An 18088-nucleotide genomic window follows, 5' to 3' on the forward strand; every position below is an offset into this window, starting at 1 on the left:
ATTCCAGAAACTTGTGGGTTTGCTTAATGATCTGCACATCTATTGAAGATACCGAGTCTAAATAATTCAATTCCACAGTATTTGTTAAAGGTGCTCTTATGGTGTTACTAGACCCACCCACCAGGAGTAATCTCGTACCTCAGCCGTCTGACAGATCCTTGTGGATCCCTCGCCGTTCAGAGTGGTTTTTATTTTTTGGCAGTTTTATTTAGCGGGACGTCGACCCGAAGGTATTGGAGTGCTTACATGAGCACCAGTGGACTTATCAAGGTCCGTCTGATTACATTAGCGACAAAAAAGATTGAAGTGACCCATACATCTTTTGGCTAACAGAGAAAAGGATCAAGCTGTTTACAAACGGGTCACCTCCTCACTCGACTGCGTTGACATTAAATCCACAAAGTATGCGGAGTAACTTCTTATTACGGAAGCTTATACATACCAAACAGGTTCGAGAGGAATCGGACTTGTCTACTTTCTAATTAGAGCCTTGATAAAGCCCAGGGGGCGAAAAGTACGGATTGTGCGTGGCTCTCAATTGAAAGGACATTTGACTACTGGCTCAACTGGATCACTTGATGTGGGAGAGAGAGAAAAATTTCCTTTTTTTCGCTGTTCTTCTTTCACTTCTGTATTGGATTAGAGATATAATGATTGGGTGTGCTCTGGTGTATTGTGGTTCAACATTATTGTCATATTCGCACAAACACCCATGGTTTTGCCCTAAAGTATCCTGCTGGGATTTATGTTTCACTGGGTCCGACTATGGGAGACTACCAAGTCAATCACAAGTATCCAACAGACAGAGAAGTGAACAGATTAAACAACTCCAAGGGTGGTGGACGACGTACAGGCATCTGGTTTGGATAAACTGAAGGAGGCAGTTTCGGATGAACATTCCTGATGGATGAAACTCTCTGCAGCGGACCATCAAATGGAACCATGTTGGCAATGTTCATATAATTGCACCCCAGTGATTCTGGTTTATAAAAAAGCCAAGTGGTAGGGCCACGATGGACGACTTTGAACCAAAAGGAGCAAGATGTGGGTCTGTAGACAAAATCCTTTCTGCTATGTGAGGCCTGTTAAAATTTACAATAACACAATCACCCATACATGACTTCCAATGCAGCGGACTCTTCGCACAATAATGTTTTTCTCCACCCTCATCCCTAGGGTGGTATTGTGCGACAGCCAGAATAAATCTGTATTCTTTAACTGGGGGAGAGTTGGCACATTCCCCAGTATCACTACATAGGGGGTAGATTCCGCTGGCAGAATAATAACTGTAAGCGCAGCATGTGGGCTTCCCCTCCTCCCTGGGGCTGCCCCAGTTAGATGGTTCTCCTCCTAAAGCTGGGCCTGCGTGGCCAATCTATCCATGTTGTTGTGGTTTACACCAGGAAAAGGTGCTGGGTGGCTTACAGATACTGGTCCCCCCAGTGGCTGTGATTGTCCCCCAGTGATTATAGGCAGGCTGTCCGAGCTTAGAGGGATCGATGGAGTGCTTAGTTCTGATTGGACGACTGACCCACCCATTAATGCACGTGAAACAGAGCATTTAAGGTCCAACATACCCTTTTCAATCGATGTCAGGCGAAGGATTATCAGGCCCAGATTGGAGTCCAACATGTTCTTCAACATCACCTGTAAAGATTCCAGTGCACCCATCAAATCTGACTTGGACAATGTTTGAGTAGACATTGGGACTTTAGGTAACAGGTTGGGTTTTGATCTTTTAGCTTTACCCCTCCCCCATTGTTTGGGATTTCCTTTTAGTGCCTGTCCCAAAACTACCAGACTCAGCCAATAGTAAACTCCCCTGCGTGATTGGACAGACAGCGTTTGATGTTTCCGGGTGCTTACTGGTGGTAATCACCACATGCCCTTGATTTGAAGATACTTCTTTACCCCCCCCCCCACCTTGTTGGTAATAATGATGGCAAGAGAAAGGGTTACCTGTTGGGCTGTAGGATGGCAGGTTATCCCGGCACAATCCTGCACAACCTCACGCGACACAGGATTATTTGATAAGTCATCATCAGCGCTGGCCAGAGACCCATGTATGTCTGCGAGCATAGGGGATGGAGCGTTGACGGGAGACCTAGAAAGACGTCGATTTACCAGCTCAATCTCCTTATCCAGCACTGATGCAGCTCGCTGGAGTAACGAGTCTATGGTAGCCACTGAGGTGGTAGAACCTGCCGCGGCCCTCCCGGGGGCTAGTGTCACCTTGCGCCTCCCCACGATATATCCAAAATGTATGAGTTAATGTGCTTAGATAACAGGATGTAGACCCAAGAGCTGAATAGGTATAGTTGACTGACTTAAATGTGTCAAAATACAACTCCAGGATACCAAAGCGCAGGAACACACAGCAAGCAGACTCCCCTACAGTCAGCATAATTAATACCAATACAGATCCAGTTCAAAATAAGGCCAGTCACCATCCTACCCTTTCCTCAACCGCTGAAAATACCGCAGGAGGTCAGTCTATAAGACTGTAAAGTACTCATTAAGGTTGGAGCTGGGCAAAACGATGTAATCAGGCAGCTGTGCTCCGTGAAAGGTATGAAGACATCCCAATGACAGGCCAAGCGAATAGGCCCAGCCCAGCCTCGTCCGGGCACGCCCCACGCTTCAGGAGCCCTGGCCGTTATTAGAGCGCCTCCTGGTGCGGAACGTAATGTGGGCGGCATGCGTGCCACTTGGAGGTGTCGGATGTTGTGGTCTCCTCACTCCTCACAGCCGGTGGGCAACAGGCAGGCAGCAGGAATCAACAGTAAGGGGCTCCCACGCTGCAGGAGCCCCGGCCGGTATTAGAGCGCCTCCTGGCATGGAACGTAACGTGGGCGGTGTGCGCGCCGCTTGGAGGTGCCAGGAGTTGTGGTCTCCTCACCCCTCACAGCCGGTGGCGAACAGGCAGGCAGCAGCAGTCAACAGTAACGGGCTCCTTGCACTCTTACACAGCTTTCACCTTTGTTTCTTTATTTTTTTAGTTTTTCTTGGGTGCTCCGGTACCACCTGGGACCGGCAGACTTAACGCTCATTGTGGCTGGGTGGGGGGTGGAAGGGGGAGGCAGCACCAAGGTCCCTACCATTCTATCTGCTCTCCATGCTCTGTGGGAGCCAGCATCTTCTGAAGGCTCCTGCAACAGCAGAAGTGAGTGATCCTTCTGCTATCGCCCACAGTGGGACCTCATTATTTTCTCTCTGCCCCTGCTCCTTACAGACAGGAGAGAAGAGATCTCAGTTAATGCCCGCTGCTTCCTAGACATGGGCACGGAAGGTGGGCTACATGCCCGGTATGCAGCTCCCTCTAGTACTGGGGGAATAGGGTCCCAGGACCTCCATGACTGCACTGGTCTTTCCGTGGTCTCTTTGTCTCTGGGGGCATCTTTAGGATAGGCCGCAGGAATAGGGGCACAGGTGCCAAAAGCAGGTTTGGAGAAGAGGAGCCCTAGGCACATCGCGCTCCTCAGGAAAATTAAACTGATGCGCTAAGCCTTGCCCCACCCAACGGTAGTTTAATAAATCTCAGCCAAGTGCTACGCGCCTTTTCTTCTTTTTGAGTTTAACCAGGGAAATCTTCAAGGTTGCACATCTCTGGCCCCATTAAGATAATTTTCCTTATTTTGTGCTCGTTCTGCTCGCGACGGCCAGTCTTAGCCACCAAGAGCATTTTCTTCAGGCCCTATGCCTCCAAAGGGTGCACATTTTTCGGGGAGCTGGGTTTTCTGGCTTCCTGCTCCAGCCTTCATCTCTGCCTACCACCTAGTATATCTCTCCTGATGGTGGGGCATCTTGCGCAGCCCCTCTGCAACCAACCAGGTAAGACACTCTCCTTACTGCACTCCAAAGACCCCATAGCGTTCTTGCTTACTGAAGGGCACATGGGTAGCAAGGAGTTACAGACCTCACCTCAACTGGTTCTGAGAGAGCTTAAGGGGGCCAAAGTAACTAGCCCTAGAAGAGGTCACCTGGACCGACATTTTAGTTCATCTCTGCAGGGCATCAGGTGGTCCTGTTCACCATCATTGATTAGAGGTCCAGGCTCTTCTCAACTGTCTCTCCCTTCTGTAGGGCTTTTTAAGTGGGAGTGGAAAGTTTTGGGGCAAGGCACCCTTGGACAATCCTACAATGCCACAATCTCCACACCCAGTCCCAACCCTCCTGCACTGAAATCTGGGTCATCCAAAATTGCTACTTCAAGTTGCCTTTGGTAAGAGCTCCTTTGAGGGCCTCAGCTCCAACCCCAACTGACACAGCTGCATGATCCCTTCCCACCAAAACTTCAAAGGCAAGTTCCTCCTGTGTTGGCTCCAAAGGTCTGGGCTACAACAGGCTAATATGTGCACAGATACTAGGCTGCGCACAATTATATTCTCACACACACAGGCCAGACACACGTGCTCATATGTTCACGTGTGCATCCCGTGTCTCTTCCTTGCCTTGCTGCCTTTCCTGTGAACTTTCTTCCTGCATAAGCTAAAGCCTGCTGAACTGAGCATGATCCTGGTAGACCTTGTGACACTGCAATATTCCCTATGAACCAGGATGGAATCAATGGGCTAACACCTCAAAATCTCAATGCCTTGCCAATAAGATTATTGGTCATTGTGAGATGGAATCATTAGTGTTGGTAAAACTAGAAGTTTTATTTTTTACAGCTTTTCGATTTTCTAGAATTCAGCAGAAGCTGTCAAATACTGAACTTGCACTGCAAGCTACACAAGCCACAAATACTCCTGTGCCAATACATTGTGCCTCTAAGCATTTGAATCTGTTGCTTCTTTTACCTGCATGTTCAGCACAAGCACAATAACTGGGTCATCCTCCCCAAGGAAAATCTAGAACACATTACACATTGCCCAACGGCTTTGTCCACTACTAATCAGAATTATGAAGAACTACACTTACCGACACAGGTGAGTCCCTTTCTAGTGGCATTATGAAATGTTCCCCCTAAAAAAAAAAGCAAAGTTAAGACTGTGGTCAAATAAAAAAACATAAAACGGTACACTGGCTGAGCAATATAAAGGCATCACTAATGTTCAATTTGATGATTTTAACATGGTGAAAAGAGTTGCTTTAGTGGCATCTACAGCTGAAAAGTCTTTTGTGGACTGTTATTTTGGTTAACAACTTAACGTATGTGAAAATAAATCACTTGAAAAACTATAGTTTAAGTACAGTTCTAGATTAAGATCGAAAAAACAATGAAACAGGCTATCAATTAACTCGCAAAGAGTAGTTCATACATCAACTGATCCTATCATGATGTCACCCTTGATCTGACAGATGCACTTGCTAATGTTGAATATAATCTTACAGACCAGAGTTATATATAATATATATTTTTTTTTCCACTGAAAAAAACATAAAGGTTACAGGGACGTTATAGTTAGGGTGACATTTCACCCATACAAAACCAGAGAAATTCAGCCGTTATTGTTAGCTGAGCTAACTATAATTCGCGCCCCAGCAATGCACTGCTTATGACCTCACAGATTACATCACTCAATAAATGGTCAGTGATGACATCTCAAATGACATCACTGATGACATTATCCTCATAATCTCTGATGCGCCTAGTCACACCCCAATGTAACCATGAATACACCCACTCCAAATGTCAGACTACCATTCTCGAAACCAGAGACACACCAATAACAGTTAGTACATTCCCACTCACTGATTCATAGATCTAAACACAAATCCATCCAGTCACGCACCCATACAGCCACTCAAAGCCAGTCACTCACAAAAACAGCAACTGATCTATCCACTCATACAACCATACAGACACTCACGAACCACCAACCACCCATAGAGAGACTCACACACCTAGTCACTCACCCAAAGAGTCAATCACACTGCCACTTATTCACCTATACAGTTATACACACACCACCTCAATTATTCATAGATACTAACACATACTTACTCTCTTATACAATCACTGACACAAACACCCATCCATACAGCCACTCACAATTACTCATTAACACATACAGGGGCATATTCTCAAGGCGCTATCGCTGAGTTAACGGCACTTTATCGCAGCCAAACTCGCGATAAAGTTACAGCCCCATTCACAAGCCTGTGCTAACAGCCCATATTGTAGTGAAGGCAGCGATTTAGATACATATATTACTATGTTAGCATAAGCGCGTTAGATGTTAGAACGCCATCTTGCCGCTTTTGCACACGACACTGCAGATACATGTTATTATTTGAAAACTGCTTGCTTGCCTTTTCTTCACATGAGAACTGTCTGTTCACATCTCTAGACGTGCACTGCGACCTTGGTCTGAACATTGTGTGCAGAAACAGTCTGAGCCGCCAGACAATGCATGTTTTTGAGTTCAGGTTGATCGGCCCACTCTCTAGCCATAACACGCACACAGCTTCAGATACCTGAAAGTCGAGAGCCTTTAATATTGCAGTTTGCATGCATTAGACACATATTCTGAAGAAGAACTTTTCCAGGCGCAGAGCAAAGCTGATCCTGTGATGTGATTCACCTAAGCTGATCTTTACGGTATGGGGTTCCCCATTCAAACCTAGAGACCTTCTATTAGTCTAATAATACTAGCTTACTAGTGAAGGGAAGGTGGTTGTATTCCACTGTCATTTGTAATATGATTGCTCCCTTCATTTTCTATGGTATTGTAACAATGCTGATGGTTTTAATCTTAATCATTTGTCTGCTTATGTTAGCCAAAGTACTGCATCTTAGGACACGTAGTTTATAAAATAAACATTTTAAACTTTACCGCGTCTCTGATTATTCTTGTTGTGGACTGATACGAGAATAATAACGAACAGGTATTTCTGATTCCCACCATTCCTGAGAGTACTCTAAGTCGCTTGTTCTGGGTTGTCTATACATTGGGATCTCCGAGAAGATACGGATAACGAATGGGACACTGATGCTAGTCGGATTGGGGTTCTGGGTACGGTGGTGAGTTTTTGGTACACCACAATTCACTGAGGTCCTGGTTTCCTGCACATAGTTCTGTGCATGAGCAGAATCCCAGCAACATGGCGCACCTAACGTTTGGTCTTTTGATTTGAAACGCCTTAGTAGTGCTTATATTAGTCCACGACACCCTCACTCTTGTTTCTGGATAGCGGGAGTGACGGATTTAACCTACATATTAGTACGATAGATTCTCTCAAGCTTGTTAATTAAAAAGTTTTTTTTATATTTCTGAACCCTTGTGCTACTATAATATCGATTGTTGTTCTTCTGTGTCCTTATGGCGGTCGAAATTGCAGCGCGTAGCCGTACACCTCTGCGGCGTCATTTGACGCAGTTTGGGGTGCCCGACGATGGGATGGCCGTTATTTTTGTGGTGAGTGCAGATGCGTCCTACCCCTACCAGTTGTTTCACTCTTGGGTGACGCTGCCGGCAGTAAATGCGGATGATGATACGTTTCACTCCTATACTCACACGCAGCTCCCAGCAAACTATACGCCATATAGGACACAAGAAATTCCTATTTCAGCCTGGCAGCATCGCATTTGGTTTAATGGTGCCCTTCCCCATGCGGTTACACCAGTTAGAATGGGCCCTTTGTCAATTCATGGGGCCACTTGGCCGGTGCTGGCCGGATTTACGCCTCATCCCCGCTATCTGACTGTTGCGGTGGATGAGTTGTGTGTCCTCCATACAGCCCTCATTGTTGTATATAGGGCTTTAGTGCAATACGTTTTGCGCAACGTGCAGGTGGGGGCACCTGCTGTTGCGGGACAGCCAGCTGGCCAAGCCGCGGTTGTTATTAGTCCCGTCATGGTAAATTCGGTAATGGGCAAGCACCCCCAAAATAAGGACGATTTGCCTTATTGGCTTGCTGAGAAATTTGACCAGCTGGAAGCAGTATTTCCACACTTTACTCCTGTGGAGAAACACAGGATCCTCACCATTAGTTTGCAGAAAGACTTAGTCCCAGAGGTGTCCGATTGTGACAACTGGGGTAAGGTTTTTGCAGCGGTCTACTCGAAGTGCTTCGGCACCCCGTCTATGGCAGTGCTTCCCACCGTCATTAAACGTGTTCAAGATCACCGCGGTCCGGAGGCGGCCGTCGAGTTGGGAATGCGGCTTGTTGGTGTGTTCGACGTAGTTGCCTCTCTCGTCCTTGGTAATCTCAAGGGAGATGCGGCACAATTCCAAGTGGCTAATGGCTTAGCCCGCGTCGATGAGCCCCGAGAATTGCCTAAAATTATTGCGGAAGCTTATAGAACTATTGGCCACAGTAGTTTAGGGATTAAGCCAACTATAGTCATTCCAGACTTGATACAGCAGACTAAGCTCGTCTGTTAAAGACGATCGTTCAACTTTTCCTAAACAAAATTGGCGAACAAAGAAACAGGGGAAGCAGCAACAGAAACAGGGGTCTCGTCCTGCGTCTCCAGTACAGGCGACTGGTGAACGCACATACGATTTGCGCGATCGCACTAGTATTAGGTCTCCTGATGGATTTCAGGTTACTGAACAACGTTCTCCTCGTTCTTCACAGGAAACATCGCCTCACAGTCCGGTGGCAGAGAACGTGGCAAAGGTCGGGGTGCCCCGCAATGACGTGAGCAACCCCGTCAGCCTGACGGTAAAGGAAAGCAAGACGAGTTTGCACGTCAACGTCCCCCGTTTCAGAAGAAGAAAGTTGCTGCACTAACAGCGAGGTATGCCACAGATAGTGAGAACACAGCTTCGGAACCTGACATGGGCACCAACGCTGCTCGACAGCCCAGCAGAGGTTACAGTAGTGCGGCAAGCACTGCGTCCATATCTGGAGGCGACAGCAACTGACACGTTCATTACTGTAGAAACTGCTGACACTAGAGTGGCTCCCCCTGACAGACTATATAACATAGTCCTCTTAATTGAAGGTTACATACAACGTACAATACAAGGGATTTTTTGGGATAATCTGACCTCTTCCTATGACATTCTCTGGGCAGAGGCGGACTGGCCCCCGGCTTTCATTTTAGATGCTCCTAGAGGGGAGGAGGTAATGCTCCCGTCCTGTGCGCACACAGTGCCGAAGAAGCACGCTGAAAGGTTTGCCGAGGAGTGGGCTCAGGTGCTTGCTCCGGCTTTGTATCGTACTCAGGTAGGCTCGGATAAATTGTCTCCCAGCCATGAGATTCCCTTGCGGTCTATGCCCCAACCACAGCCCCAATATCCCATGCGCCGCGAAGCTAGATCTCACGTCGCGGAAATCCTTGAGCAATTGGAATATCAGGGTGTTATTGAAACATGTGTGTCACCGATGAATAATCCTTTATTCACTGTAACGAAGCCTGATTGGTCGTACTGCCTAGTTTTGGATTACCGGCATTTGAAATCTTATTGTCGGACGTGTGCTGTACAGAATACCCACAGTTCTGCCCTCGTTGATTGTCTCGTGAGAAAACGGTTTAAAACCACACTTGACATATCCAATGGGTTTTACAGCCATAACCTGTCCTCTATTAGTAGTCAGTGGACAGCGTTTACTTCTGACGGCAAACAAAAGCAGTTTAAGAGATTAGCCATGGGCTATAAAAACAGCCCTGGCGTCTTTGCCGTACGTGTTGTCTCTCTGTTAGAGAGCATTGACCCTGATGCGTACTCGTATATTGATGATTTCTATCTCACAGACGATGAGTTGTGGCCGCATCTGTGTCACGTTGATCGCATCATTGTAATGTTTGCAGACTTCGGTTACAAATTCAACTTTGCGAAGTCTCACATTGCAGAGTATACAGTGTTGTTTTTGGGCTACGAGCTCAACAATGAGGGTCGAGGGTTAGCTCCTCACTTTCTGGAGAAGTGCACGTGCTTGCGTGCTCCAACTACATTGAAAAAATTACAATCTTTGCCAGGCTTTCTGAATTTCGGTCGTACGTACATTCCCGATTATGCCCAGCATATCAAGCCACTATATGCCTTGGTACAACCTACTTTTTCCAAATCGTGCTGGCTGCCAGAGCATTCAGCTATTTTGCAATCTTTGCAGGCTGATCTTCTTGCTTCAAAATACTTATTGACATGTGATAACCACACTAACCTTGTAATAAGAATTGTGCCGGGTGCAGTGGGTTTCACGTACTTAATGTTCAATGAGGGTGATACCGTCCCCATTGCCTACAAATCACACTTGTACACTTCGGCTGAACTGCGCTTTTCCACGGTTGAAAATTTTTTGACTGCTTTGCAGATGGCGATTCTTAAAGAACGAGCGCTGTTGCAGGGAAAACGTATGTTAGTGGTTACACCATATCCTGCTCTAGAGGCAGTGACGAAAGCCAGTGTACCTAATTCTAAAGCTTTGCATCCGCGTTGGATACAATGGGCCACTTCTTTGACATCGCCAGATGTCAACTAGATCTTTGATGCCTCATTGCAGACTCAGGAGTTTTTGCAGTATGAATTTGTTCATCCGGCTCCTCTGTCTTTTCGCCCGCTCGAAGATTACCATTGTGTCATTTACACGGACGGTTCGGCGCAACCGGCGACGGAATCGAAGCATGCCTATTCAGCAGCTTGCGCAATTGTAGCGGGTACTTTTGTGAATGGTGAATTCAAGTCTGATGTCGTGCATACGCAGTCATTGGGTGATTGTACCGCACAGTTGGCAGAGCTCAGTGCTCTGGTGCTTGCACTGGTGTTTGCTGATCATCGGGATACTACTCTTATAGTGAGTGACTCGTTTTACTGTGTTCAGTCCTTTAACGACAATCAATTCTTTTGGTCTCAAAATGAATATCGTGATTCCAAGGGTAGCACAATTAAGCATAAAATGCTTTGGGTTCGAGTGGCAGAACTTAAACAACATCTGCCTCTCGTGAATGTAATTCACACTCTTGGTCACCAGCGAGTTGGTGTCCACGCTGTTGGCAACAGCCTAGCTGACGAGGCAGCGAAAACAGCAGTGGCGACATATCTAGTAGCAGCAGTTACAAGATCCAAAAGTAAGATCGATGATGACATCTTGGCAGATATTGCTGATACAGAGAAGGGAAGTAATTACCCGAGAGGTTTCCCTTCTCGATACCATTATCACTTAAGTCCTGATAACGTCCCGTATGTGAGAATGAACGACGTTGGTGACAGATTGATTCCCAACGCGGACTGCAGACCGTCATTGATAACAGCGGCTCACAAGGGTATGGCCTCTGCCCATGCCGGCGTGTCAGCTACTGTTACTCAATTACAACAGCGTTACTGGTGGCGCGGATTGTATAAACAAGCTCGCACTTATGTTCTTGATTGTGACATTTGCCAGCAGATTAAACCTTCAACTGCTGCGTGCCCGCCACAAACTCAGTTGTACATATCTAATAAACCACTTGGGTGTGTTTATTTAGATCACTGCGGTCCTTTCTCCTCGGATACTGCGTATAAGTACATCTTAGTTGCAGTGGATTCGTGCACACGTTTTCTTTGGGTATGGCCACAAAGGAGTGCTGATGCTCGTACTGTCATAAGGGATTTGCGTGTCTTTGTGGGAATTTTTGCGTGTGGTACCTTTCATTCTGATCAGGGCCCTGCGTTCGCCTCTAAGGCGTACAAAGAAGCCATGAGATCCTTGGGGGTCCAAGACAAATTTTCGTCTCCATACCGACCTGAGGGTAATAGTGTAGTGGAGCGAATGAACCGTGACTTAAAGCAATGCTTGAAAGCCAGGGTTTTAGGCACTGGCCGGAACTGGTTGGCCCATTTGTATAACGTTCAACGTGCACTTAATAATCTCCCTAGAAGGTCTCTGGGTGGGCGGACCCCATACATGATTCTCTTTGGCATAAAAATGTTTGTCCCGGACCTTGATGGTCTAGACATGGCAGCGGCAGCCGCACCCTTTGACGTAGATGATCACTGTGCTGTATTACAGAATCTACAAGAAACCAGAGACAGTCTCGCGAAAGAACACTTGCCCTCCACATCTGATGCTGCGCTTCAGATTCCGGTAGTTGGCTGGCTACCTCGAGTTGGTGACCTGGTCCGTGAGAAGGTGGAGAACAAGAAGGAGTTCGGCCCCTCTTCTCGTGCCCCGGTTCCAGTGCTTGGCGTGCAGGGTACAAGAACAGTCATTTTACCTCCACTTCCTGGTCGTAAGGATAACAGGTACATCTCCATTGACAATGTCAAACTACAGCGAGTGGCCAATTCTTCTTAGTAGGAATCCAGCAGTTTCTTGCCCTGCGATGCTGTGAAATTCTGTTTTGGCTCCGGCTTCTACCACCATGCCTGATATTGCCATCGAGATGCATACAGTTACTAATCCTTTGTTGCTACCACCGGCTGGTGGTCCACCTGAAGATACTGAGTATGCTTATTCCGAAGATGTATCATTGCCTGTTTTACAATCAACCGCAGTTAACCAGTCACGTTTCTCCTTTGATACTAACTCTATGACTTCCAGTGCCCCATCAAAAGTTTCTATTTTTGCTGTTTGGTTTAAAAGACATTTTTTGACTCCCCCTTGGACTTACATTTGGCTGATGCTCATATGTATTTTTTTGTTTATGTCCATTTGATTTGTGGTGGTATTTTTTCGTCTTGTGAATGGACCCTACCTAAAAGAAAGATCTACAATTAAACTAATTGATAGAACCTTGGCCCCCCACTCCTCATCACACATCATGAAGAGGGACCAGACTTTTGTGAATATTACTGCCTGGCCTGTGTTAGATGGGATTGCATGGCATGCTGTTAAATTTCAAATTCGTGGACCCACTGAGGTTATCAATGTTCCGAATGTATTTCGTGTTTCTATGGGTGATGTTGTTAAGCAAAACATCCGCTCTGATGATTGGGATGTTCAGGCCATAGAAGCACTCTTTTCTGATTTGAAATATTATGCCGCTTTTGATGCTGAAGATTTGTATTTAGATACTGCTAATTACTGGGAGCTGTTTTGCAATCAACATTATGGCAATCATTTCCTACATAAAGCCAATACGTATCGACATTTTGTAAATTATACGCAATGGGAACATTGTCCAACGCCAATTCTAGGCAGCTCCAACACATTGGTGAACAAATTCACATATTTTACTGATTTCAGCATTTCAAAACCTGCCGCCTTTTATTTTAAAGTGGCAGCAGAGTCTGTCTCGAAGGTTAGGCTGACACACACTAAATTGTTGTATTCCAAATCCTTTATGGATGATTTGTCAATCAGGGGTTTTGATCTGTGGAAAGCTACTATTGATCTTAAATCGGTTTGGGGTTCTAAACCATGGCAGGTACAAGGAACAGAAGCTTTGCATCGTGCCTGTCTCATCCCGAACCACATATTATTTTTGAATTCTACTGTTTTTCAGACCACCTGCTTTGGATTGGCTACTTCTAAAAAACTGAATTCTCCCTCTACTCCGGATCTGGGTGCTTATCCAAATTGGGATATTCATACAGATCTGTCCCTTGATGCGTTGCAGTCATGCATTTCGAATATATCCTTCAATATTTCCGAATTAAATCCAGAAGGATGGTTAACATGGCAGACGAGCTCAGATTCCTGTCAACATCGTTTTCTGGGTCTGAAACTTGGGTATACGCAGTTTCTTGTAGACCCCCGCTTTGAATCTTCTCATTCTGTTACTACCTACTCGGTAGAGAAGTTATGCCAATCTTGGCTGCAACATTCCACCTTGGCATCTGTTAAACTTCATTTATCTAAATTACATAACAAGATAGATTTGAATGATTTTGTTAAGGGTCCTGTAGGTGGCAGGTCCAAAAGATGGGCGTATGCTGTTTAAAACGAAGTTTGGAAATTATCACAAATTGAAGCTGCTTCCAGATTGAAAGCTATTGATCAAGCCAATCTGGAAAAAGTACTAGCTGTTATAGATACTAGCAAGAACACCCTTTCTTCCAGAATTTACACTTTAGAGAATATTGTTTCATATGTTGTTGGTATTGTGCAGGATGATATGTCTGTTTTGTATCATGGTCAAAATCAATTGCGTTCTATAATGCAGTTTGCATGAACGTTGCAATCGTTAAAGGCTGGGAAAGTCCCATGGGACTACATGAATACTTCGTCTTTGTTCCTTCCCTTTAATCTAACTGCAAAACAACAATTCATGTCCATGAAGGATGCAACATACTCGTTACTGCATATTGAAAAGTTAGAACCTTTGCCTTTCTCTGTGGCCGAATTGAACTCTGCTGTGTGGCTTATCCACGGGTTAATCACATTACTATTTCCTTTGTTTAAGTTCAGTTCTTGCATGAAACATTACGCCCTAGGCAGATATGAACCACTGGGTACTGCCTTCCTGCATTAAGTTTGGTCACTCCCATTTACATACAGGTGCATGAGAGACGGTAAAGAAGTCTATTTGAAAGGTGAGGAATGCACTTCCACACCTGATCACTCTGTAGTCTGTAGGCACATCCAAATGCATGGCGCTTGCAATGTGCTAGCTCCTAACTTAGCATGCGTCCTGAAAGGAATTCCAGTGCCAGCTATTACACCCTCTTTCACGTTGCTAGCTAACGGTAGTTATTTGCTTTTTGTGGTACTTTAAAATTTGGGACCGCGTAGGAGGCAGGGCCCTACCCCTGTCTCTTCCGGTATTAGCAAACCGCGAATGGCCAATGCGGTATGTACAAGTGCTTTATATAACGTTTCATTGATAAATGCACTATGTATACATCACTACGTGGGTTCCATCTTAGAGCGGTGGCCATCTTATGGTTGCCCTCACATAGGCTACATATTATGAAGCAAATACGGGCCTTTAGAGCACATGTGCCTTCCTTTGACTTCTCTATGACCTGGGCAGCTTGGCTCTGCTGCCCCAGGTCAGTCCAGTCTCACGAGCTCCCCGTCCTCTGGCCACCTGTGATTAGCATCAGGGCTTGACACACCATAAAGCCTTTACATTAAACACGAGCCTCCAGCTAATCTCTTTCACACCTGACTGTTCCTGCTTTATGGCTTGTTTCCCAAACAGGAGATGCTCATGTTTATTGGGGCCTATCGATATCTGATGTGGGATCTGAGCCTCGCTGGGTAAATAATAGTGGGCTGGTTGAACAGGAATGTGGGATTGTCACCATGACTCTGCCTTTTCTTTGAAGCCAAAATATGTGAATGACCACTTGTAAAACAGGGGCGGTGTTGTCCAAAGCGTAATATTCTGTATAAAATAGAAGACTGGTTTTTGTTCTGCACACTGCCTCATTCAGTTGCTAAGGCTTCTGTGCGACGTAGTCTCACTCATTTGAGTTTAATAAAGATGTCTTTTTCATATTTCAGCTTCTTCTGCCAAGTTCTTTGTTACATTACCATGAGAGCGTCTTTTATAATACTAAAGCAACAGGATAACCCGAAGTCATAGGGTGCTATCCCTGGCACCGCTGGGGTCCTAAAATCCCCGGTACTTCAGTTGGCGCCCGACAGCGTGGCATCAATACAAGTGACTATCTGGAGGAGCGATCTTGTCAGAGGACAGAAATCTACTGGGGAGAACAGGACAGAAATCCACTAAGCAGGTACCGAGGTTCTGGGGGATTCTTTTTCTCTGCAGCCCAGTATATCTCTGATCTTTCTGACTTTGACTCTCCAAAAGATGTCACTCCCGATTAGAACCCTTTTTGGCGTGAGTATTATAAAAGACGTTTTGTTATGAAGAACTTGACAGTTAGAATTTGGATAACCTTTTGATTAATAAAAGTAAGAGTTAAGTATAAGTGGGTCGCTCCCACTCCTTTGGTTCTTTGGGTCTTTGATTTGGTTATCGCAATTACCAAAGCCGAGGGGTTGGTTTCTTGGTTTTTAATTTGGTCATTGCAATTACCATAGCCAAGGGTCTCGTATATTTGCGAGTGTATTGATAGAGATAACCCCTTGAAGTTTGAAGGTAGATTAGTGAGCTATAAGATGCCTGATCTTAGCAAGTTTGAAATGTAGAAATTTGTGTTGCCCAACTTTTGATTTGTATAGGTTTGGATATGCGAATTGCAATTTGTGTAGGCAGGTAATGAGGAGATATTTCTCCATTTGGTTTAGTTGCATGCCTGTTTGTAAGCTCACATGGAAAAATGTGTTGCTTTTTTGGACGGTACCATAGTTAAAATCGGTTAGATTTGAAAACATATTTCTTCCTTGGTGATTTTGTATCCCCAGGGAATTAAAATATGACATAATACAAAACAAGGATCCTTCGTTCTGCGCAGTTTCATGAATAAAGATATGCAGAACGATTTTGTGTGGTGTTCTGCTAGGCAAAGCTAGTGAATTGAGCGCACTCACTACTTCTTGGACATACATCTGTCTGTTGGGCTGTTTATGCAGCCTTTTGGAATACTATTGAGAAGTGTTTCTTGTAAATATGACTTACAACTAGTATTTGCAAATGGTTTGGTTCAAGTATAGTCTGCGAGCTGTTCTTTCTTTCTGTCATGCGTACTGATTTGCAAGTCAACTGTGTGTTTAAATGTCTATGTGGTTTTCTCATTAGTGCAACTTCCGTAAGTAAATTGCGACGGCGCTATTTATGAAAAATGGCTAAAGCACGCTGTATTGTCTGTTTGACCCCCCTTTCCGTTTAGGTCTGAAATGAGCTCAATATGTGTTTGTGGGTCTTCTGACGTTTTCAGTCTGTAAATGTTGGTTAATTAATGTTAAGTAGAAACTTAGGAAAAATCCAGAAATGAACAATGTGATGTGCTAAAATAGCTATGTGTTGCTATTTAATTTATAGAATGAGCAGTTGTGCACATATACAAAACTGCCGTTAAATGCTTCAAGGATAAAATTAGAACCACATTCAATAGATATAAATAAGGCCCCAAAAACGAAATTATCTATTTTTGCAAAAGTAAATAAATTTACAGCATTTTCCTTAGATGCATTGTATTAGATGTTCACAGGCAAACTTTTCAGCTGCAGTATATTTGATAGGAATGTTCATTCAGCCAGCACTTTCCCAGTTAAACACGGGTGGAATTTTACATAACTGTCCTTTTAAATGAAAGTGGCGCAAAAATGTGACGCGTTTCAAATTGGGCTGATGCGCTTAGGCTTGTGAGTTAAATGTGTCCAAAATGATAGGCACGGGAAGCAGCTTGTTTTTTATACATGGAATTATCACAAAAACGAATAATTGGGATTTTTTTTTAAAGAAAATTATTAATCATGGAAAAATTATTTTAAAAAAATAAGTGCTTTTCAAAATCGTTTTTTGATATTTATAAAGCTTAATACTCATACTATGGCCTCCTAGCATTAAAATTTGATTTGAGTTGTGTTGCATCACTAAAATGGCAAGCATTCGTGTGTACAATTTTCCCTTGGCGCAGGCGCAAACAAGCTCATTTTTATAAAGTATAAGTTATTATTTCCAATGCCTGACTCATGGGTTATGTAATGGACATTCTGGTAATGCATATTATGCAAGAAAATTGTAGGATACTCATTTTTTAATACCTAAAATATCAAAGTCGAATTTGGGTAAAAGCGCTGTTTTAACTGCATTTTCTTTCATTCAGAGTACTTTTTAAAGTGTCTCAGGCTTCAGTAAATACATACATTTAGGTTTGATATATATTTACAGGTTGTGCCTTCTTATGATTCAATGAGTTAATATGCCAGTACAACGGCTTGTTTTAATATCAGGGTTGAAGGTTCTAACTTCAGCTGGGCCTACTGAGAAGTTCATTAAAGTTGATGAAATGTGTACCATTGCATAGGAATGCAACAAGCATTTATTCTAAAAACTGGTATGTGTGTTATTAAGTTTTGTGAATTATTCACAGTACATGTAGTTTAACAATCTGGGAATAGGGATAATTTTTTTACCGCCTAAAAAGGAGAAATTATTTTTCAAAATAGAGTGAATTATTGCAAGTTAGGAGGAATTAGGAAGGCCTTCTGGCTTTGACAAATTCAGAGTGGCAGAAGCTGGGGGCTGGGAGAGCTGCAGAGGCTGGCTCGGTCACGCTGCTGAGATGCTATCTTTCCGTAAACAATGGAGTTGACATTTATGACCTTTTAAATTAGGGCCTTGCCTCTGTGGAATGCAGAATGACCTTGCTACACGGGCCTCTTAAGCTGGGGTTTCTGGTTTCTCCATAACAAC

General features: G+C 44.5%; 1 protein-coding gene across 1 annotated transcript in view; it reads right to left on the minus strand.

Annotated features, from left to right (window-relative positions):
* Window positions 1-18088, minus strand: part of ATF6 (activating transcription factor 6) — a 740128-nt gene that overhangs the window by 624779 nt on the left and 97261 nt on the right. The window contains exon 3 of the mRNA XM_085654834.1: window positions 4921-4965. Within this exon, the coding sequence (XP_085510960.1) occupies window positions 4921-4965 (45 nt within the window). The remainder of the gene's footprint in view (window positions 1-4920; window positions 4966-18088) is intronic.

Source organism: Triturus cristatus, chromosome 4_1 (assembly GCF_964204655.1).
Source record: "Triturus cristatus chromosome 4_1, aTriCri1.1, whole genome shotgun sequence".
Classification (NCBI taxonomy): domain Eukaryota; kingdom Metazoa; phylum Chordata; class Amphibia; order Caudata; family Salamandridae; genus Triturus; species Triturus cristatus.